Source organism: Thermobia domestica, chromosome 9, assembly GCF_964235325.1.
Source record: "Thermobia domestica chromosome 9, izTheDome1.hap1.1, whole genome shotgun sequence".
In the NCBI taxonomy this organism is placed as follows: Eukaryota; Metazoa; Arthropoda; class Insecta; order Zygentoma; family Lepismatidae; genus Thermobia; species Thermobia domestica.
The window spans coordinates 116137351-116161545 of NC_137462.1; the positions used below are offsets into that span (position 1 = coordinate 116137351).

At 35.8% G+C, this 24195-nt stretch overlaps 1 protein-coding gene across 2 annotated transcripts in view; it reads left to right on the forward strand.

Moving 5' to 3' along the window:
• Window positions 1-23039, forward strand: part of LOC145694955 (uncharacterized) — a 229111-nt gene extending 206072 nt beyond the window's left edge. For both annotated transcript variants that reach the window (XM_081771761.1, XM_081771760.1), the window contains exons 15-16: window positions 2963-3051; window positions 20191-23039. In XM_081771761.1, coding sequence (XP_081627887.1) covers window positions 2963-3051; window positions 20191-20293 — 192 coding nt within the window. In that variant the 3' untranslated portion in view covers window positions 20294-23039. The remainder of the gene's footprint in view (window positions 1-2962; window positions 3052-20190) is intronic.
• The last annotated feature ends 1156 nt before the right edge of the window (window positions 23040-24195 follow it).

Consider the following 24195-nt stretch of genomic DNA (forward strand, 5'->3'; position numbering starts at 1 on the left):
GACATTTGTGTTGCGTTACTCGGTAAAACACAGATTTTGCGATTACAGTGCCATCTATCGAGCAAACAAACAAATATGTTGCAGATAAAAGTTACGTATTTTTGTATGTAGCATTTGAATCTGCACTAACAACTGGGGGGACCCATTTAAACTTTTCAAGTTGCCCTCCCTCTGCCCCCCTTAGGGGGCACCTAGGCGAATTCATTGTTCCACCCTGAAATAGAATTTAAAAATATATTTGCCACGTGTTTTTGTATTTCATGATACGACGTGTCTTTCTCGAGATATTCCATCGTCCCGATCTTCCACCGTGTATGTATATTCTACAGACTTTATTAATGAGATATGAAAAGGTCAACAATAGGTGAAACAACGAAAGGCTTCTCAGTAAAGTAAAGATATAAACATATTTGCATGATAGTTGAAATATGTGTACTAAAGTTGAGAATACTGGTAATAAGCTCAATCCATACGATGCGTATTGAAAGTGATTCGCCCAGTGCTGTGCTGAGTCTTGTGTGAGGAGCACGCGTTGGAAATGGCATCGATAATATCAAATCCCACCATGTGTGAAGTGCGCAGCGCGATCAGGTTTTTGCAGATAAAAGGAAAACGTCTATCTGAAATCCGTCGAGAAATAATGTCTGTGTACGGAAACTTAATGAATCGGCAAAATGTGGCGAAGTGGTGCTTTTGCAGAATTTCGGTGTGATATTCACGATGAACAGATGAGCAGGAGGCCGTCAGTGATTACTGACGATCCTCTCAATCGTATTGAAGCAGAGGTGCATGCGAACAGGCTGATGACAAAGAATTGTGTGTAATGTTTCTATACAGGGTGTCATGAAAATCAGAAAATGGTCATGAAAATCAAGAAAAAGTCACGAAATGTAGCTTTTGGGTCATGATTTTTTTATCTGTACAAATATAAGTACAGACTGGAAAATAGTGTTCTATAAAACATCAAAATTCACCATCAAAAATGTCTATGATCAGCTTTAGACGCTACCAAATCGTAAGCAAAGCACGCTTCTGCCGCATTCATGAAAATTCGGCCTAATTCGCATCCAAATTCGCTCTTAAGAATGTTACGAAATTTTATGGTTTGGTAAAGAAATGGTCACGAAGTCACGAAATTTCATTTTGGAATTTTAGTAAACATCCTGCTATACGTTCAAGAAAGATTATTCACGAACCTGTGATTGGTTTAGGGTGCAGAAGGTTGTGTACGATTTCAAAGTAATTTCACGGTTGCATGCTATGCGTAGTTTCCGTGTTTTCTCGGAGTGTGTTTTTACACTGATTTCTTTCCCTTCATACTAAAAGACAACATGAATATTCGCAATTATTGTTTCAAAAATATCTAATCAGTGAAAAAGTCTGTGTTTATCACATGTTCCACAAGAATTACACTATTTGAAATTCTAGGTTGCGTAACTTTCAAAACGTATATTTCATTGATATCGTAGGACTGGCATGAAACTTTTGTGGAACGTTAGTCTGCGACAGTATGCTTATTTACTTACCCAGATGTCTCTTGTAGATCTCGGGCACCACTTTCTTCTGTTCTTTCAGTTTCATCTATACAGAATAATTATTTACACGTCGTCCTGTGCCAGTTTCATAGCATGTTCTTTTTTTAGTGCCGCCATTTATTTATAATTATTTAATTTCAGATAATCTAACCACTGTACTATTGTTTCTTTCTACTGAAATAAGTACATTTTAATTGCTATTTGAAACTGAACAAAGCGAACCTAATTACAGATAAAACCAGAACCGATCTGTAACAGCGACCGAATTACGAAAAATTACTATTTCGAAATGAACTGCTTTCTTCTTCAAATCTAAAATCAGAAGGTCTTGGAAATATTTCAATTAATCGTGTTAATAATGTTCCAACTTCAATATGTAAAAAGACTTTAACAAAAAATAAAGTTTATTCATATCACTTTTCACTAATCTACCTTACTTACGTTTACTGTCACTGGTCCAGCTGCACTCGTGAAAAATATTTTATCTTATTATATCATTGGAAATTATTTTTACGAGTATAGCTACATATGAAAGACAATGAAAAATGACAATATATCAACATGCTGAGTTTGAACATTTCCAGTCTGATGTTACCTTTAGATAGAATATAATCTTTAATTTAATGCTGCACACTTATGCTGTAGAATTTGTGAAATAAGAATCTGGAAGGAAATGGGGAGATCCACTTATACAATATTGTTCAATACTAAGTCAGTGACCTGGTATCGAACCAGAAATTTTTCGTACCAGAGGCAAGCGCTGTACGATTTAGCGACTATGCCCCCAATCTAATGTTATAGGGACTTATGTGTGGTAATTTATTTATTTTAATTACATATTTTTGTATAATAGAAGCCGGAAGATGGCTTAAAGAAATTACCAGACATATCAATATTTGGTTTTAAGCTTGAGGAAAGAAGTTGCTGTTTCGAAATGTAGGTGTTCTTCAGTGATTATAGGGCGCATTTACAGGCGAATGTTGCTTTTGTTACACTTCAGTTATTTTGTATCAGCCGTATTATGGATTAATTTTTAATCATCAATATTTAAATGGGTAAATTTTTCGTAGCTGATAACAGTTGTAAACATCCAAATGTATATAGTTTATTTCGATTGAATTTTTTTATGTATTATTATTATTATTATTATTTTAACATATTTTTAAAATTTACATTATGAAACCACAGAGTATGTGAAGCTGTAAAATTAAGTTGAATATTGTTTGATTATATGGAACTATAAAGGTATGCTTCATTCAAAATAATTTTAAACATGTTTATCAATTTGATATATTGAATCATATCGGATAAAAATAGCTTGCAGACAGTAATTTGGTAGGATATAAAATATATTACATAGTACTTGTTATTAATAGATAAGTTTTTCGTCTTGGAGAGTGTTTTATTCTTGCTCTTGTATTTTTCAGGCATTTTTGCGAGCTTTGAAAGAAAAGAGAGACAAGTTAATAGCAGAAGTTTCTGAGCGAACAAATATGAATGCAGAATGGTCTAAGAGGTAAAATATAAATTGAGAACTATTTTCATATTTGTCTCAAAATTAAAAATAGAACTCAAGGGAGAAAGTTCATATCCTCGCCTTATAATTGGATTTTCGTGACTGGGTTCTCCATCTTTTCCCTTCTTTACTAGATAAATGCTGCAGTATTTGTCAGGGTATTAATCCTGGAGTTTAGTTTTGAGGTTGAGTTATCCCCTCTATAAACATTCATAAAACCAGTAATTAACTTCGATTTCTGTACATTTTTGTCTGGACCACTCTCCGGTAAAAGTGTATTTGATATTAACAACACCTTGCATGAAATAACCAGTAAATAGTTTCAAAATTTCAAAGAAAGAACGTAATAATATACTCAAGGATTCTATTTAGAGGCAAGAGTAAAGTAGAAAGACTTGTTTTGAAAATTTATTTTACTTTTGAAAAAAAACATGGATAAGAGTTGGTTAAGCAAGAAATGAGATACAGTAATGAAAAAATATAGTATTGGTAATATATATATACAGGGTGTCCAATATACAATGCAACCCGGAGTTCAGGATAGTACAACTTTTGAACCTGAAGTGTTACACAAATAAGGTATACCAAAATGAAGCCATGTTCATGCATATATTTTTAAACTAGGAAGCAACGATTGAAGTACACTAGGAACCAGTGTTGGGCAAAATCAATTGAAATCAATTGCAATTGATCAATCAATTGAAAGTAATTGCTCTGAAAATCAATTGCAATTGATTTCAATTGCAATTGATTTCAATTTGTAATTGACAATTAATTTCAATTGCAATTGAATTCAATCATAAAATTTGCAATTGAATTTTCGTCAATTGTTAATTGTTAATTGGTCACCATGCAATTGAAACTTTTAATTGTTAATTGTCAATTGCAAATTGTGCAATTGAAACATTTAATTGTTAATTGCAATTGACAATTGAAACTTGTAATTGTTAATTGCAATTGAAATCAGCAATTAAAACTGAAGATAAGAAGATGTGTGTGTATTGTGTTGTCCACTTGTAATTGTTTTACATATTTCAAATAAGGTACTTATAAGAAATGCTGGATACCTACCATCCCTTCCCCCCCTGGGAAGAAAGCCAGGAAACTAAGTATTTTTTAAAATATATTATGTTTATGGTTCTATCCCCCTCGAAAGAACTCTATATGCCCGTCATGCATACAATAGGAATGGGCACCAGCGAGTTCGAGCGAGTTTTCTTTAAAACTCGACTCGACTCGAAGCAGACATCTTTGAGCTCGACTTGAGATCTCGGCTCGAAAAATTTCCCCCAACTCGCCTCGAATTCGGATCGAGTTTCCAGTCGAGTCGAGCCAATTCGAGCTAAATCCTTTGTGTAGTTCCAAGTACTACTATCTTCAAGTATCCTACATAGACAATATAATAATCAATGATACTACTACTACTACTATAATTAATTATCATTATAACACCGTGTACTTGTATAAACATGGAATATAGGCGGTTTGTATCGGAATACTAAAAATTAGTTGACTGTCGATCTCGGTCGTCAAGAAATCTTCAGGAGGCAAGGACATCGGTCACGAGGTTCTTGGTTTGAGTTCAGGAGGAGCAAGTATTCGGGCTCGAGCCAAAAATTGTTAGAAGTTATGGGACTCCAGCCAAACATGTTCAAAACTGCTCGACCCGGGTTTAGGGTTGTCAACAGCTCAAGCGGCTCGCTCACAGCTTATTCACTTATCGAGCCGAACCGAGAAGTGAGCCGAGCCAACAGCTCATCCAACCGAGCCAGCTCCAGCCTATGGTTCACACGAGCCGAGCCGAATTGAGCTGATTGCTTACCCCAACCGAGCCTGTTCGAGCCATCGGCTCAGTTGAGCTGACTCGGTTCAACGGAGCTGGTTCGAGCCATTGGCTCCAATCGAGCCGAGCCGATGACTCGTCTTTACCGAGCCGGTTCAAGCCATTGGCTCAATTGAGCCCAGTCGATGGGTAATCCCAACCAAGCCAGCTCAAGCTGTACGCTCAGTTGAACCAAGCCGAGTCGGTTGACATCACTATTCCGGTTGGGCTTCTACTTTGGCTAAAAAATTGGACCGTGCAGTTCTCAGCCTTGATGGTAAGAACTACAAAAAATGATAAGAAATCTTTAGTTTTACGTCTCACGCTTATGCCGGATAGGCTAAAGGAGACGGTGATAATAGGAAATGAATGAAATGAAGAAAGTGGGAGGAAACGGGAGAACCCCGAGAAAATCCACGAGCACGGTGTTTGTCCACCACAAAGTACAAACTGCGCGAGCTGGGATCGAACCAGGGACCTCAAGCACCAGAGGTGAACGCTCTACCACTGACCCACCGCGCCAACTGGTAAGAACTACAGTATATACTTATATTGGTGCTCACGGCGTCATTAACTTGTTCCGCCACCAACGAATTTCAAGGTACTTTGTTTTGCATCTTTTGTACGTGTTTTGTGTCGCTTTATGCGCCTATTCCCACATTTTGTGCATCTCCGGAAGTGGTCAAAATGGGCCTACAAATATGGCGGAACAAGTTATTGCTCTTCCGCCAGCAATGAATTTTGAGATTGTTTCCTTCACATCGTTTTGTGCCGTTTTGTGCGTCTACTTCCGTTTTGTACGTCGTGGGAAGTGGGTTAAAATGAGTCCCCAAGGTGGGACGAAAACGATCAAGAGTTCCGCCACTATTAAATCTCGAGGTCGTTAATTTCACATCGCGTACCCTTTTGTACGTCTATTTCGACGTTTTGTGCGTCACTGGAAGACGGTCAAAATGGGCCTCGAAGGTGGGACGAAAATGACCCACTGCTCCGCCACTACCGAATTTCGAGGTTCTTCCTTTCGCATCAACTAGTGAATGTTTCGTGCCGTTTCGTGCCCTTATTTCCACGTTTAGTGCGTCACCGGAAGTGGGTCAAAATGGGCTTCCAAGATGGGACGAAAATGACCGAGAGTTCTGCTACTATCGAATTTCGAGGTCGTTAATTTCACATCGCGTACCCTTTTGAGCGCCTATTTCGACGTTTTGTGCGTTACTGGAAGACGGTCAAAATGGGCCTCGAAGGTGGGACGAAAATGACCCACTGCTCCGCCACTATACCTACCAAATTTCGTGGTCCTTCCTTTCGCGTCGAGTAGTGAATGTTTCGTGCCGTTTCGTGCTCTTATTTTCACGTTTTGCGCGTCACCAGAAGTGTCTGAAAATGGACGTCCAAAGTGTGACCAAAATGACCCATTGTTCCGACACTATCGAATTTCTAGGTCGTTTCTTTCGCATCGTTCAGTGATTATTTTTTAAAAAGTTTTCTGCGCCTACTTCCTCGTCTTGTGCGTCACCGGAAGTGAGTTAAACGGGCCTTTAAAGTGGGAGTTAAATGGCTCACTATTCCGCCACTATCGAATTTGGGGGGTCGTTTCTTTCGCATCGTGTAGTGCCTGCTTTGTGCCGTTTTGTGCTCCTATTTCCACTTTAGTGCTTCTATTTCCACTTTAGTGCGACAACAAAAATGGGTCAAAATGGCCTACAAGTATAGCGGAATAACTTAATGCTGTTCCGTCACCATCAAATGAGGTCGTTTCCTTCACACATTTTATACATGATTTGTGTCGCTTTGTGCATCAGTGGAAGAGGGTCAAAATGGACCTTGAAAGTGGAATGAATATGTCTTTCTCTGCCATATTTGTAGGTCACCTTTGATCCACTTTCGTTGGCCTACAAAACGTGAAAGTATGCGCAGAAACGGTATAAATATGCACTAAACAATGCGAAAAAGCGACCTTGAAATTCGATACTAGTGGGAGAATGGATCAGTTTTCTTCCCACATTGAATGCCCATTTTGACCCACTACCATTGATTCACGAAACGTGGAAATAGGCTTACAAAACGGTAGAAAACACGCACAAGACGATGTGAAGGAAACGACCTCGAAATCGTTCCTAACGGAACAGCATTAACTTGTTCCGCCATATTTGTAGGATAACATTGACCCATTTCCGGTGACGCAGAAAACGAGCAAATAGTCGCACAAAACGACACAAAAATGGAAATTTAGCTTAATTACATGGAAATTTTAAGTTTGTAAGCTTAATTATATGGAAAATTTTATACATTTTTCCTTTACATTGGTCTACTTTACGTTGATTTGGGACTTTTAAATTGTATTCATTTTTCCACTGAAAAATATGTATAATTCAACAAGTTGATTTGATTTTGAGTTGCTTTTGGGGTTTAACGCCCCGGTTAGCAGCGAGGCTATATGAGACATGGACCTACTGATTAACGTGGAATCCGAACCACATGAGCTCCCGCCGGGAATCGAACCCGGGTTTCCCACGCCAAAGGCGCGTACGCTAACCGCTTAGCCACGGAGGAGCTCTGTGATTCAACAAGGAAATATTTATTAGTTATAATTATAATAATTATCTATATAATTGAATTCATTGTAATTTGGTCCATAACAAACACTTTACCATTTCGTACTAGCTGTTATGCCCGTTCTTCGCACGGATCAGATAAAATATCAATGTAAACAAACTGAACAACGGGAGAACAATTAAGAAACATTTCTAACATTGGATATATTTTGTGTGAATATATATCCAACAACGTACATGTGTTTTCATTGGGAAGGCCGATGGGGCTGAAATTGAACGTAAACACTATCGGGGGTGTCACTATACGTCTGAGCAACCCCGATAAATATGGATTCGACACAAATTCTACTACTTTTACATGTCCCGGTGAACGCCCCCTCAGACCCCCTTGGTTCGTATTGTGAAACAATCTCCTCTGGCCCCCACCAACCCCCAACTAATACCACGAAAACTATGAATGTTACACTAACATCTGCCATTTTCTACTACTTTTTACATATGCCGGTAAAAATCCCTATAATCTTCTGGTTCCAATTTTGAAAAAAACAATGCCTCTGGTCCGCAGCCGATGGGGGCTGTATTTGGAAGTCAACACCTGTGGAAGTATCACCATTCATCTCAGCGACAGCGAAAACTATGGATTTGACACTAATATCGGTCACTTTCCATTAGTTTTACATGTCTCGCAATTCCCCACCCCCGGTGACTCCCGGCCCGCATACAATGGTGGCTAAATTTGAAAATCATCGCTAATGAAAGTATCACCATTGATCTCAGCCACCGCGAAAACTACGGATTTGACATCGGTCATTGTGGATTATTTTTACATGTCTCGTGATCCCCTTCATAATGCCCCCGTTTCTTATCTGATGGGGGCTAAATGTGAAAGTAAACGCGGTCTTGAGTTTCACCAATGAGTTCAGCTACCCCGAAAACTATGAATTTGACATTAATATCGGTCATTTTCGATTATTTTTTTACATGTCTCGGAGTTCTCCCCTCTGGTGACCCAAGGCCCGCATACAACGGTGGATGAATTTGAAAGTCATCGCTAATGGTAGTGTCACCATTGATATCAGCAACCGCGAAAACTATGGATTTGACACTAATATCGGTCATTTTGGATTACTTGTACGTTTCGGTATCCCCCCCCCCCCCCATTAACCCACGGCCCGTAGCAGAATACGGTGAATTTGGAAGTTAATGCGATCGGAGTTTCACCATTGATCTCAGCGACCGCGAAAACTATGAAATCGACACTGATATCGGTCATTTTCTACTACTTTTACATGTCCCGGTAAACGCCGCCCTGAAACCCCCTGGTTCGAATTTTTTCGAAAAAGCTTTGCCTTGGTGTGGGACCTGGACCAAGGTATCTTTGACCAAAATTTGGTAACTCTCAGTCGACTTGTCTGGTCCCCAGGCCGGTCCGGGTAAACGTCTCCTGGAGACCCCATAGTAAGGAATTAAAAAAAAAAAAAAAAAAAAAAAACTCTTCGTCTTGGTCTGGGGCCTAGACCAAGCTACCCATGACCAAATTTTGAAAAGTTTCGGTCCACTCGTCTCGTCCACAGGCCGCACAAAGATAGACACACAGACACACGAACAAACTATTTTATTTATATTAGAAAGGTGAGATCCGCCGTTATTGTATTAGTGCGATGCTTGAGCGATTGATCGTAGAAATTCAAACTCCGATGAGTGATAATTTTATAGGCTTGTTTTATTACAAGTTTAAACTCTTTAGTCAGTAGAGAAGAGGGCGTGAATCATGGGTCAGAGTTGATGACAATAGGTTTTGGCGGGTCTGTGGGTCACAGTGGGTAAGAGTGATTTATGGTGGGTGGTGGGTCAGAGTGGATCACGGTGGGTCGTGGGTCACGACGGGTGGTGAGTCAATTGGTCGTGGCTAAAGTTTACATTGCCCCACGCCCTCTCTGAACTACAGTGTTGAAAATTAATCAGTGAAAATCAATTGCAATTGATCAATCAATTGAAAGTAATTGCTGTGGAAATCAATTGCAATTGAATCAATTGCCAATTAATTTCAATTGCAATTGAATTACAGAATTCAATTGCAATTACTTTCCACTGCAATTACTTTCAATCAATTGATCAATTGCAATTGATTCTCCTTTTTTAATGGCCAACTGCAATTAACAATTAAATTTACAGATTAATTGTTAATTGTTAATTCAATTGAAATTTGCCCAACACTGCTAGGAACCACACAGTGTTGCCAAATGTAACCGAAGTTTTTTTTTTTTTTTAACATGTAAATTGACTCATAACTCATACGTATGGATGTTCTGTCATTAATTTTCAGTTTGCTTAGTTGGAGTAGCTTGCAAAATATGGAGCAGAAAAGAAGAAGTTTTCATTTCCACCGATAACTAATCGGATGTGGCCTCTGTAAGGGGGAACTAGGGAAATCGTAGTTTTCATAAATTAACACACTGAATTGGTAATCCTGCTGATGTTTCAGTGCATCAAGAGGTGTGTTAAGGATCTGTGTACATTATGCACTTCCTGGAAACAATGAAAAACAAACTTTGAAATTATCATAAAATTTTTACTTACCCGCACCCGGCAACACTGCTATTTATTCATTTCTATGGGGCTATTTAAAGCAAGAGGTATACAAGAACAATTCTCGAACTATTCGAGACCTGGAAACGAACATTCGCAGTGCCAATGAAAACATTAACACTTCTAACTTTCGTAAAGTTGATACCAACATGGTGAAACGTGTGAACCAGTGTTCGAATAAAAACAGGGGGCACTTCCAGCATCCACTGTAGAGCTGGTAACTCATTTCTGATAGTAGCAGTGTTGCCGGGTGCATATAAGTAAACGTTTTATCATAATAATTTCAAAATTTGTTTTTTATTGTTTTCAGGAATTGCATAATGTAGACAGATCCTTAACACACCTTTTGATGCACTGAAACATCAGCAAAGTTGCCAATTCAGAGTGTTGCCAATTTATGAGAACTACGATTTCCCTAGTTCCCCCTTACAGAGGCCTCATCCGATTAGTTATCGGTGGAAATGAAAAATCCTTTTTTTTTTCTCCATAGTTTCCAAGCTACTCCAACTAAACAAACTGAAAATTAACGACAAAACATCCATACGTATGAGATATGAGTCAATTTACATGTTTTGTAAAAAAAAAATTGATTTACCCCTTCGGTTACATCTGGCAACACTCTCTGTGTGGTTCCTAGTGTACTTCAATCGTTGCTTCCTAGTTTAAAAATATATGCATGAGCAAGGTTTCATTTCGGTATAACCTTATTCGTGTATCACTTCAGATTCAAAAGTCCTACTATCGTAAACTCCGGGTTGCATTGTATATTGGACACCCTATGTATATATATATATATATATATATATTAGGGTGATCCTTAATTTTTGATTTCCTAATTTCTTTGGACTCATCCCCTAAAATGGTTCCATATGGGACTAAATTAAGGAAGGAGAAAAATTAACTTCATTGAATAATATTAAATGGTGCCCCAAGCGACCTAAAATTTTGAATCCGATTACAGTACATAATATATGGGAAAAATCGGGAATAAAATCTTGTAATTTAGAAACGGCTTAAGGGAACGCAAAAATACCCTGGATAATGGAACTAGAGGAAGAAACACACCTAATGTTGTATAGTATTGTGTCACAGCGGCCATCTTGAATTCCGCCATCTTGGATTCAGATCAAAATTTTCAAATAGGAAGAGGGTCATGTGACATATCGTTTTGAGGTGGCGTTTCACCAGAAACACAAATCTGGCACTATTTTAAAGATAGCTTTAGTTATCTAAGAATTATTACCTGTGAAAATATTTCTCTTTTTCACAAGTAATAACTCTTACACAACTAAATGTAAAGACATGAGTTTGGCTCGAAAAGAACAAGAGGGATATGCGCGGCTTCATTAGAAAGAGGAACGCAAAAGAAAAATGCACTTCTGAAAATGATTTGTATGAATTTTACACCAAAATACACGGAGGTAAGCATTTCAAGAAATGAAGAAGAAAACCCAGTTGAGTATGTAAGATAAAATGTAAATATGTGCCTGTGTGCGCCCGGACCCTGCAAGAAATGTAAAAGGGGAAAAACTAATTTTAAAACTCCAAGACAGGTTGCTGCTCTTGATCGATACAAGTCCACTGATAGAACGAGAATACATATTCTGACAGCGACGGCAGAAACATTAGGCCATAATGTAAAGGAACTAGTAATAAATATGCATCGATGCTGAGAGAAAATCCGTAGCGAAGTTACATAAGACCACAAAAGCAATTTCGGAGTGCATCAAGTGCGTTAGTTGTGCAATGAGACGGAAAACTACTGCCGAATTTGACTGGTAGAGAGACTATCGACAGGTTATCAATATTTATTACAGGAGATGCTCATGAGAGGCTAATTGGTGTTCTCAATTTGTCATCATGAAGAGGAGAACGAACATATTATTTCTACTACAGTTCATTACCTTGAAGAATGGAACTTGGTAAAGTTCGTGCAGGCAGTTTGTTGTCACATTATTCCCTGCAATATGTGTCATGTGAACGGTGCTTTCATTCTGCTAGAGCAGATGCTCCAAAATGATCTTCTATACCTTCCTTGTAGACACTACATTTATGAATTGGTTTTAAAATGTTTATTTGACAAGTGTTGTGTTTCGTTTGCATCTGGACCGGACGTTTCCCTATTTAAGCATTTTCAGAACGATTGGTCTAAAATAGATTGTACTAACTTTATTCCAGAATTGATGATGATGATGACGTAAGGAACAACATTTCAGATGTAAGAAATGAAGTATTGAATTTTGCTATCAAACTTGTAGAAGCAGGACACCGCAGAGAAGATTACAGTAAATTTTTAGAACTGACATTCTTGGATGGCATACCTCCTCGAAGAGTTTTATTTCGTTTGCCTGGAGCAATTCACCATGCAAGGTAGATGGAAAAAGCAATATACTGTTTAAAAATATTTCTCTTTCGCCAACATTTTCGTTTAACGAAGCAAATAGAAACGGGTCTTAGGAATGTATGAATTTTTCTGATACGACTATATGTCCAAGCTTGATTTAAATGTGATCAAGTATCCCATTCACCATTACAAGACCTGCAATTTTTGAAAGCTTTGTACAGTTATAGGCAAATAGATAATGAATTATCTGAAGTGGCTCTTTCTAAATTTTCTCGGCATCTCTGGTACTTGAAGGAGGAATACGTAGCATTGGAGTTTTTTGATGATGAAGTTAACATAGTGGAAAAACAAAAATTGGTTAAAAGAAATTAAAACTGTAAGGAGAGACCGTGAAGCAGCAAAGAGGCTTGACGCAAGGATAATATCATAAAAATTCTTGCGAAAAGAGAAATCAGTGATTTTGATACAACAAACAATTTTTTTCTCGTGCGATTTAAAATACCCAAAGGGTTTCTTGAGTGTGATCCGATTTCATGGTCAGATAACAATGACTATCTTCCAGGAATAGTGTTGTAAATAGAAAAAAAACCGTTCGTATTTTTTCAGAAATTTATGTTTTTTTTAGAAAAAAAACATTGCCTCTCGTTTTTTTCTAAATTTCGTTTTTTTTTTCAAATAGTCATTTGTAATGTATCTTACGTCTATTTAAGTATGAAATATTTTTATGTAGCTGTAATCACCGTAAAATGCGATATAAATTAAACGCTAGATACTGATACGCTACAAATATTTTACAATTTACATGAATACCATACCAACTAACAATTCGGGTTTCAGCAGTTTCCATCAATATCAACTAAGAAATAAAAGTAGAAATGGAATTTTGTTTTTTCGTGAAAGCAGGCCTTTAATAAGTACGAAAATAATGTCACGAACAGTATAAAATTCAAATAACTTGTCTAAAGGTAAAGACTAATACTAATTTGCCTAATAGTATTTTTCTAAATCTCATATATAAATAATTTGTCGACTAGATATATATGATATGCAGAGCCGGCTCTACCATATATGCAACACGTGCATTTGCATGGAGCGGCAAGTTTCGATGGTCCGGCAAAATCTATCATAAGTATATTATTTATATTAGATATTTCTTGTTGGAAACAGACTTCACGATGATGGTAGTTACATTTACTAAGCTGACCTAATATTTGAATACTACATTCATAAATTGTGTTTAGGTTGCATTAGTTTAAGATTACATGGACAGTGCTAAAGCAAATGGTCGAATAAATCCAAGCACAAATTGCTTCATTGTTTCAAATGCAAGAATTCAGTTCTCGAATAATAGCGAATATTTGTTCCATTTAGTAAGTTATCACAGTTTTGATATGACAACTAATCATGTTTTTTTAAAAATCAGAAACAAGTTCCTTATCATTGAAGACAGAAACAAGTTTTTTTTTTTTTTTTTTTTTTTTTAATGTTAACAGATGTAGAAGAAAAATCAAGAAATAAAGATGAAAGAGCTAGTTGCACTGGAATTGCAAACTGATACATTGAGATTGAAGCTCGATATTGAATTTTATAAAAGGGATTACCATCTTTCCTCTGCAGGTGTGTTAGCTTTATCTTTCACTAACATAGGCTAATAGATTACTTTTTAAAGAAAAAACAGACACAACGGGATTGGTTTTTAGTAATTATTTAAGCCTTTCTGAGTGCGACTGCACTTACCCTCCCCTTCGTTGTTCATGCTGGAGTAGCATACTTAAAATCATAACTTTTAAGATTTGTACTTTCTGGAGAAAGGGAGAGGCGGCAAATTATGCCATTGCACGGGGCGACAAATTGCTAGGGTCGGGTCTGATGATATGTATATACAAGACGTGAATATAGGATGACACAATTTGAAGTAATGCAGTGTGTTTCAAAATTAATATTAGGGTTTTCAAACTTTGTAGTATCTATTAAAATTAACTTACAATTATAAATATTATACCAAAGAGCCACTCAAATAGTTTTGTACGCACGCATACACATGCATTGTTTTTTCTGTCTGCCGTTAGAAAGAGCAAGTAGCAAAGATGGAGACTAGAGAGCAGAAAGCTTTTTGTGTTTTAATAAAAACTGAATCTGTAGTTACAGTGCAACCGTCTGTGTGAAAAATATTGAGGATACGCTTGCAACTACATCCTTATCGTTTGCAGTTGTTACAGGTCTAAAGCGTAAAGACTATGGTTTACGTGCCAATTTCGCAAGTGAAATACTGCTGCATAACAATGAAGATTTTCTGGATCGTGTCGTCTTCAGTGATAAATCGACATTTCACCTAAGAGCTAAGGTGAACACTCATAATGTTTGCATCTGGCGGTCAGCAAATCCTCAGGAGAGGTACAGTTGAAACGAGACTCCCCTAAATTGAATGTGTTTTGTGCCATATAGCGGAAAGTTTATGGGCCTTTCTCGCCTATCGACTAGATGTGTGCCGTGTGACGAATGAATCTCACATCGAACACCTGTAGCAAAGACTATTTAAGATGCTCTTTTACTTGATGCATTGCTTATAATTGTACGTAAAATGTAATAAGTACTACGAAGACTTAAAACCCCGATATTCATTTTGAAACACTCTGCATTTCTCAGCAACAGTGTTGGAACTAAGATGTAAAAATAAGAGAATTTTTTTTCTTATAAAGTTATTGTGTACAACAACGATATTATTATTAGTCGAGACTATAACTACAACAACAACACGGGTTAGTAGTCAAAAAAATGTAATCAAATGTACACTCGGTGGCCCAGTTGGCCAAAGTGGCACACACGAGTGTGTCACTTTTTTAAATCCGCTCCTGTGTTGACACTAATTAAGATATCGGGATATTATTCTTGCCAAGTATGGTTGGATCATAGTTTATCATATTAATTTCTTTTTCTTCTGGTGTCGAATTTCCTTCTCAAATTTCACCCGTCAGAAATTCGAGAATTTTCTAATTTCGAATTTCCTTTATTTATTTTTTCCTGTAGCTTCCTTCATTGTAGAAAGACCTCCTTAAGACTTGCCAGGTAGATACCTCGGATGGATACCTAACTGTTGACATCAATTGGACGGGCCTGCGCGCAATGTTGCCAATTAGCTAAATTAAAATTTCCCTAAATTTGGTCAAAAATTCGAAATTTCTGTTTATAAATCCGTACCTATACGTCCGAGTGCAAGTCAACTTACGCCAATCGAACATTTGTCCTTACTTACCAAACACAAGCACAGATAGTTACAATGGGGTAATTAGGGGGCGCACGAAAAATTCATATTTAGGTTCTAACCCTTGATTTTTTTAGTTTTTCCCTACTTTTTTGTTTCCCGTAATATATTTTTGGTAATTAGAAGGTTTGTTCCTTAAATATCGCCATAATACATGTAGGATATATTAGTGGTGTACCAATGTTTAATTTAAGATAGTTTGCGTCTGTCTGGTAGCAGTGTTGCCAGCTACAGAAAATTTTAATTCCAGATTTTAGGGGAAAATTTTCGGAAAATTATGTGTTTTGTCTCTATTATTTCCCTCTTGTTAGCTACATCGGAACAAACGTACCAGTATCTGAAAGTATCGTCTTTTCCCTACACAACGCACTTTAGAAATTTTCAATAGGATAATTAGGGGAAGTACAGTTGAGGTTTACAGTAGACCTTGTTCTCTAATTGGAAAGATAACTTGTGATTTTTTAAGGTAAAATGAGAGATTTTTTATTGACATGCTTACTTTATTAGATATCGTCACAATACTTGTAGGATATATTAGAGGGATACCAAAGCTTATTTTAAGATAGTTTGTGTGTGTCTGATAGCAGTGTTCCCAGCTACAGAAAATTTTAATTCCAGATTTTAGGGTCAAATTTTAGAAAAAAATCCTTTTTTTTCTATTATTTCCCTCTTGTTGGCTACATTCGAACAAACGTACCAGTGTCTAAAAGCCTCGTCCTTAGCCCACACAGCGCACCATAAAAAGTTTCACTAGAATTATTAGGGGAAGTACAGTTGAGGTTAATAATAAACTATGTTCTGGAAATGGTAAGAAAATGGTGAATTTCTGAGGTAGAATGAGATATTTTTTAAAATTTCATGCTTGCTTTGTTAGATATCGCCATGATACTTGTAGAATATATTCTTGGAGTACTAAGGTTTATTTTCAGATAGTTTTCGTCTATCTGATGGCAGTGTTTCCAGCCAAAACAATTAATTCCCGATTTTAGGTGAAAAATTCGGAAAATTTCTCTTTTCTCCTCTATTATTACTCTCTTGCTAGCTACATTGAAACAAATGTACCACTATCTGAAAGCATCCTCTTTACCCTACAGAACGCACCATAAAAAGTTTCAACGGGACAATTAGAGATGCTGTAGCCCCGACATATCTGTTGATTTTTGCTTCTGAGGCGTAAAAGGTGTCAAAATTTCATGTATATGATGACAGGGAATTCTTTTCTTTCCCTTTTTGAATGGAAGCCAGCGAGTTCAGGATTTTACTGTACCTTGTCAACACACCAAATATTTTTTTAGGAGACTTAAACCCATATAGCAGCAGTGGTGCTAGATACAAAAAAAATTTTGAAATTCGGTTAGGGTATTTTTTATAAATTTTCACCCCTAGATTTCCCTCAATAATTTCCCACCCGTTGGCAACACTGCAATGCAACTTACACCAAAACATAGCCACATCCATTTTCTAAAAAACAAGGCCTTAACCATACCAAGCAAATGGATGGTTTTTGAACAATAAGTCACTAACTGAAAACGTAGGAAAATGCCAAAAATGACCTGGGTCCGAAAGGAATAATCACATAATTTTGCTCGTATAGGTACAAAGAAACAAACGATTTGTAAGTTACGAGGGCTTCGACTCAAGTTATGTTGATTATTTCAATAATCTGCAACATAAATCAATAAATAATAGTTGCCAGAAAAAAAAACAGACATTTGAAAAAAAACATGAAAAAGAACGATGTTTTTTATTGAAAAAAAACTTCACAGAAAAAAAACGTTTTTTTACAACACTATCCAGGAAAGACAATAGTTAAATTCATCTCCGTAATAAACGATGCAGCAGAAAGGAGAATGATACTAACAGAAGATTACAACATCGTTTTTACGAAAAATGAGTATCAGAAACAGTTTATTTTGCACATAGTGAATTCTCATAGATAATCTTTTCGTAGATGTGACAAAAGTGAACTGTGTAGTATATAAGATTGAAAACCTATTGAAAACTTACCCCAAAGCTACAGTACTACATAAATAAGGGATATTTCAATTTCTTTCATGTTATATTTTTTTTTTCTTTTTCATAATGGTCTATAAATCATGTTGATGGAAAAACTTATTGGTAGTTCATGGGGAAACAAAGATTTAACTTTCTCTAGCAGTTTGTTTCCAGTTTATGTAAAATACTTCCAAAATTCTTACAAATCTGTGGTCCATAACTACAATAAAATAACATTACATCGAAGCATTTCGTTTTTCACACGTAATAACTCTTACAAGATTATTGGTAGCTTAAAAATAATACGAGATTTGTGCTTCTGGGAAAACGCCACCTCAAAATGATATGTAACATGACCCTCTTCCTATTTGAAAATTTTGACCTGAATTCAAGATGGCGGACTTCAAGATGGCCGCCATAATAATGCTATACAAAATTAGGTTGGTCATTTCTTCTAGTTCCATTATCCAAGATATCTTTCCATTCCCTTAAGCCGTTTGTAAATTACAAGAGTTTATTCCAGCTTTTCCCCATATACTATGTATTGTAAACGCATTCAAAATTTTAGGTCGTTTGGGGCACCATTCAAAATTATTCAATGGATCTAAGTTTTCTCCTGACTTAGTTTTGTCCCATATAGAACCATTTTAGGGGTGAGTCCAAGGAAATTCCTAAATTTATTTTTGCCCATATAAATAAAGACCACCCTAATATATATATATATATATATATATATATATATATATATATATATAAACATGAGTTGTTGGCACTTTACTTTTTTATGTTTTACTTTCTTTTCTTTTTCTTTTTTTTCCTACTTTCCTCCTCCTTGAACAAGGCACCAGGAGAGAACCGAAAGCTAGAACTAAAGTGTAAGATATTTTCGGGAATCAGAATTCCAAGAAAGTAAAACAGAACATGTATTCTTTTGTGTGTGTGTGTTTTCTAAAAATAGGACTTGAAAAAAAAAGTAGACCTGAAGAAAACGAGATTTCGGAAATAAACATTAAAAAAAAAAAAAAAAGACTAAATACATTTTGCTTGACTGCTTCCAAAATAATTTCCTTCTTCTTTGCTATTGTTGCTAGTGTAAGTAATCCTTGCAACTGTATATAGAATTTTTTTTATTTTCAGTATTTTAAATCAATTATTAGACTTGCAAACTATGTTACAAGTCTTATAGAACTGCTATGTTCGTCCGACTTTGTGTCTGTCGACAGGTGTCAGAGCAAAGAGCCTAAGAGATAGAGGAGCTTTTTTCTTTCTTGCTTTTAACGATTCAACGCTTCAAGAATGGGATCCATCTCCTCCATTAATCCTCGAAAATGAATGGTAGAAATTAAGCACTGGTTCCAACGTTGATCACTGTTGAACAAAAACTGGTAACAGATAGCGACAAGATTTTTTTAGAACGAATTCAGCGTCTGACGAAAATATATCATCTTTACTCCTCCTCTACTAAAACCGGAAAGATAAAAATTTAGTACTAATTCTAGTTTAAAAAATATTGATCACCATAAAGCAAAAACTAAGAAACAGCGACAAGCATTATTTTGGAATTAATTCAGCGTTCCAAGTATATGTTCCATTTCTAACAATATCCACTTTCAGTGTTGATTGTCATAGAACAAATACAGTAATAGATAGCAACAAGTAGTTTTTGGAATCTATTCAGTGTCTAAGGAAAAGATGCAATGTTTACACGTATCTTTCTACTGAAATACAAAGTTGTAGAAATTTACTGCTACAACCTACACACACACATATATATATATATATAGGTGAACTTCTATTCAAACCAGGAGTGATAGAAATGAACCATTTCCGGCTTTAACATTGATCGCGTAGAACAATCACGATAAGAGAGTGCGAAACACTTTTGGAGCCGATTCAGCGTCTCTAGAGTAGGTAGAGTACGTTTTATCTCCTGCGTTAACAAACACTATTCAAACCGTAACTGGTAAGAAGTGATAATTTCGGTTTCAGCGTTGATCGTCATTGAAAAAATACTGTAATAGATAGCGACAAATATTTTCTGGAATCATTTCATCGTCTGAGGAAAGATATCTTAATCCGCATCCCTCTACTAAAACCTGAAATAGTAGAAATTTGCTACTACTTCCGTTTTCATTATTATTGTTTTCCACAGGATAGAAACAATAAATCATAGCGAGGAATGACTTTTTGATATGGATTAGCGTCAAAGGAACAGATTCTTATTCTTATCCCTTTATTATTGCAAGCAAAATTTATAGATGTACTACTTTCAGTTTCGTCGCTTGTCATCGATATGTTGTTGAAAGAAAGAAAAGTGTTGTTTGTTAACATTGCACTTTCAATGTAATATTTGACTAGCAAATATTTTTCAATTTTAGTATTGAATAAAACAACTGTTCAATTAATTTCTTTATTTGGATCGCACATGTAAGAACACACACACACACACACACACAAAATGTTGATGTTGGTGTGTCGTTCGTGTTCTACTTTATGTCAAGGGCATCATTTCAGCGTGCTTTGATTTTAATTTATATTACTTTTATTATTTATTTATTACTTTGTTTTTTAGGTACTTGGAAAAAGTAGACTGGGATTTCGAAAGTTCTTTGCGAAAATTCACTGAGGATTTCAATAACGATGAAGTTCCTTCTGAAGCATTTGTTTTAAAGTGAAATGGAATGTATTGTTACAAGACTGCCTATACATAATGTATTATAACACAGAAACGAGCTTTGATATTTAATATTCAATGTTATATTAAACAAATTCCAGTACAAATTGAATTCTAAGAAGGTTACATATTTTTCTTATTTGAAATGTATATTATAATTAATGCTTTATGTTCATTTGTTTCTTAAAACCTGTAGTTTGGCAAATTGCAAGCATATCTCACTGTATAAATATGAATTATGGTACTAACCTACACTTCAGCGTTTGTATGTTGTTACTCGTTTTGACAAAACTGTAAGTGAAAATTAAAAAATTGTGTTAATTTAGATTCGCTAATTTCTTAAAACTGTAATAACTTAACGATGAAAAATCAGCTATGAACATGCTGAGTTAGCTAGATATAACATATCCAAATACTTTGTAATTATATGGTTGTTTTTACAATCAAGATAGATTGGTAAGACTAAGGAATTTGGATTCAGGTCAAAGTCGCAAGGAAGATAATTGGTGGGAACATGCAAAGGGCCTAAACATTGATCGTCTAGAACAATCACGATAAGAGAGTGAGAAACTCTTTTGGAATCGAGGTATTCAGGTTAAGTGATAGGGATAGATTATTTACTAGATTTCGAACCTTCAAACTTCCCGCCCTCATTCCGAATTAATGCCTAATTCTTTCCTTAGTTTTGATTTATGTACACCCCAGAATTCACAAAAATGTATGATACCATCATTAAGGCAATTTGAATTCGTCCCGATGTCATCTCTTAAAATACACATAGACCGGAGCAAGTAGAGTCTTTACGCCTCTCAATCATCGTTATTCTTATAATAACTCAGATTCTCCATTTTACTAGTACCTTCTCACACAGGGTATCACTACTAAATAATCGATTAAACTTGTCGTGTTTGCATCTTAAAGAATCTTCTATTCATACTCCCCTTCTGTCATCAGAAAGAAGGGGAATACGCATATATTTCATTTCTGTTAGTTAATTGTAAGACTGGATTAAACCTCTCTACTTGTAATTCATTATTTTCTCCCGATCCTTCCATTCTATTCTTCATTTCCGAGAAGTAAACCAATATTGTTATCAAACTTTCTTTAATCTTAACATTCTAGCACTTCTTTCACTATCAATAATGTTCTTGTCTTTTACTATTATTGTTTCCTCTTACATTTCTTTAGTTTAGTGACGAGATAGTCAGTCATAAAAGCTAAGTACTTTTTTTTTTATTTAATTTTCTCCGTAAGTTTTTGTTCATAATAAATAGTTACAACCTAGGAATCTCAGCGTAAGCACAAGAAAATCAAACTAGACGTATTTACATTTACGTTCAAATACTATAGTTATGAATTAAAACGCACTTAGTACATTAGACAGATTAATTGTATTATGGTTGATTAATGTGAAAGGTAGAAGGTAAGTGTCATTTTATGTATCGATTCCAATGCGTTTTGTTCATAAGTATAATGCAAGTACCTTTATAGTAATGAGATTTTTCTTTTTTAACAATGAATTTTATCATTTTAGAAATCAAGGTTATTCCTTTCAAAATATCTCCCTTGGGCAGCTACACAGAAATGGACGCATTGTTTCAGTTTTTCGTAGTAGTGCTGGAATATCTTTTATCTCGTCGGCTATATTCTTTTGGATAATACCTAAAGTACCAAAATGGCTCCCTTCCAAATTAAAGAACTATAGGAATGGTTTATTCTGCCAAAAGTTCATTGCTTGAAACTGCTGAGAGATATGGTTCTTTGGAATCATCTTTGTGTACACGTTTCTCATTTCCAAATCATGTATTAAAATTTAATTGATGGTAAACACGTTCATATTTACCTCACTACTGATCATTCTAGCGTCCCCCGATGTCATCTGTTTTTGAGGTTGAAAGTCTCGCGAGGTTCATCTTCCACTTATTCTCGACCCTCTAAAAAGGACTTGTGCCTGGGAGAAGGAATGTTCTCCATAAGCCCTTTGTAACTTTTCGAAAGTCACAGTAGCAGACTCGTCAAACTTTACACGAAATTTAATGGCAGAATGTTGCTCAAACATCATTGCCAGTCTATTTTCATAACGCACCTCACAAACACAACTTCACTTCAGACGTTCTCAACAACCTTGTAAGAAATGAAGTTCAAACTTATACTGAGTCAATGGCAAGAGCTAATTTAACTGCTGTGTGAAGGTGAAGGCAGTAGCGTTGTTGGTTCGTGGTTTTTTAACGTTAGTAACATATCTCGTATATACGTATTCAAAAGAATAAAAAATCGGAACAAATTCCAAACAGTGATGATAATTATGTCTTTAAAAGGTACTTGAATTGTTTAGAAACAGTCAAGTTATTTTGTACCTGAACTTTGTGAATGGAGTTTTAGAACTTAAAAGTTTATGCTTGAAGTTCGAATTATATATATCATTTTCTTTTCAATGACTGAATAAGGTTCTATTTTTGAAAAATTTTGTTGTGTATTAGAACGATACTGATTGATTTAAGACTAGACCTATGCATTTATTAAAGTTTGCACTGCCTTTTCTTTTAAATTTAAGTATTCATTTACCTTCCCAAATTGTTTTGCTTAAAAAGAAGTTCGCAATATATATTTTCTGTTGTTTTTTTTTTTTTTAATTCGTTGTGTTTAGAAGTAAGTTGTATGTCGTGATTTAAAAAAAAAATGCACAGTTGAATGTATGTGAAAATTTGGCGAATTATAAGGGATCATTTCTGTGATCATTAAATTTCTTTGTTGTGTTTTATTACTAAAATACGAGGGTCAGTCAGTAGGTTTCGTTTTTACTATCATGGGGTTTAGGGAGGGTAAAGTTCATACATATTATTACTCCTTTTCCATGTAGTCATCATGTAAGGTAGCATACTTCTGCAACCGATTTTTTTTAGTCTCCACTGGCCTTTGTTAAACATGTGAGAGTGGCTTGAAAATCAGTGCTCCACTTCGTAAATGACGTCGGCATTTGAAGAGAAATAATGCCTTCCTTTCAGCAACTGCTTCGTTTTAGGAAACAAGAAGTCCGACGGCTTAAGATCAGGAGAATATGACAGATGGCACTTTGCAAATTCCCAGATAGGACAGATGGTAAGCGCGGCTTTGCTCAGAATTGATGGGTTTTTGGGCGTTGTGGGCAGGAGTATTGTCCACTAAAACACGAACATCTTTGGTGAGAATGCCACGGCGCTTTCTCTGTAATATGTACCAGTCACTGCTCATAGATTAGGAAATCAGTAAGAATAACGCCCTTGCAATTCCAGAAGTCGCTCATCAAGGTCTTTCATCTGTCAGTTTGACCTCCAAACGCAAGCGTCCACATTTCATCTCTCCCTTCCATGTTTTAATAGTGCTTAAGGAGGCAATGTCACCATAAACAATTTTCATATCTTCATAGATTTCCTTGGCTTTTATCCCTTCAGATATGGGAACTTTATGATTACTCAATATTCCACTCTTGACAGTTCTGCACTTTGACTATCTATATGCCATATCTTCAACAATTTTAGTCTCGTGAGGCCTTGGGTCATTTCATACATAACTTTCATCTAACTAGCTACAATATTTCTGTACGAGGGCAGAAACATTGACCGACTCTCGCATTTTTAAAAGTATGTCGATTTTTTCTTTTACCTTACTGTAATTCGAGATGTTAATCTTAGAAATTGTGTTCTAAGGATGCTATATGAGTACTGTATTAGGTACCTAAGCAATGTCGCTATAGTATTTAACTATGAGATTCTAAAAGCAGTGGAGTAGTATTGCAGTGTACAAACGATTTGTTAATTGTATTTTTAACGTAGTTGCTATATAGTTACTCTTGTAAGGTTGTTTTATATACACACTCGCATGTGGCACATGGGATCAGATGTACAAAATAGAATAAATTTCAAC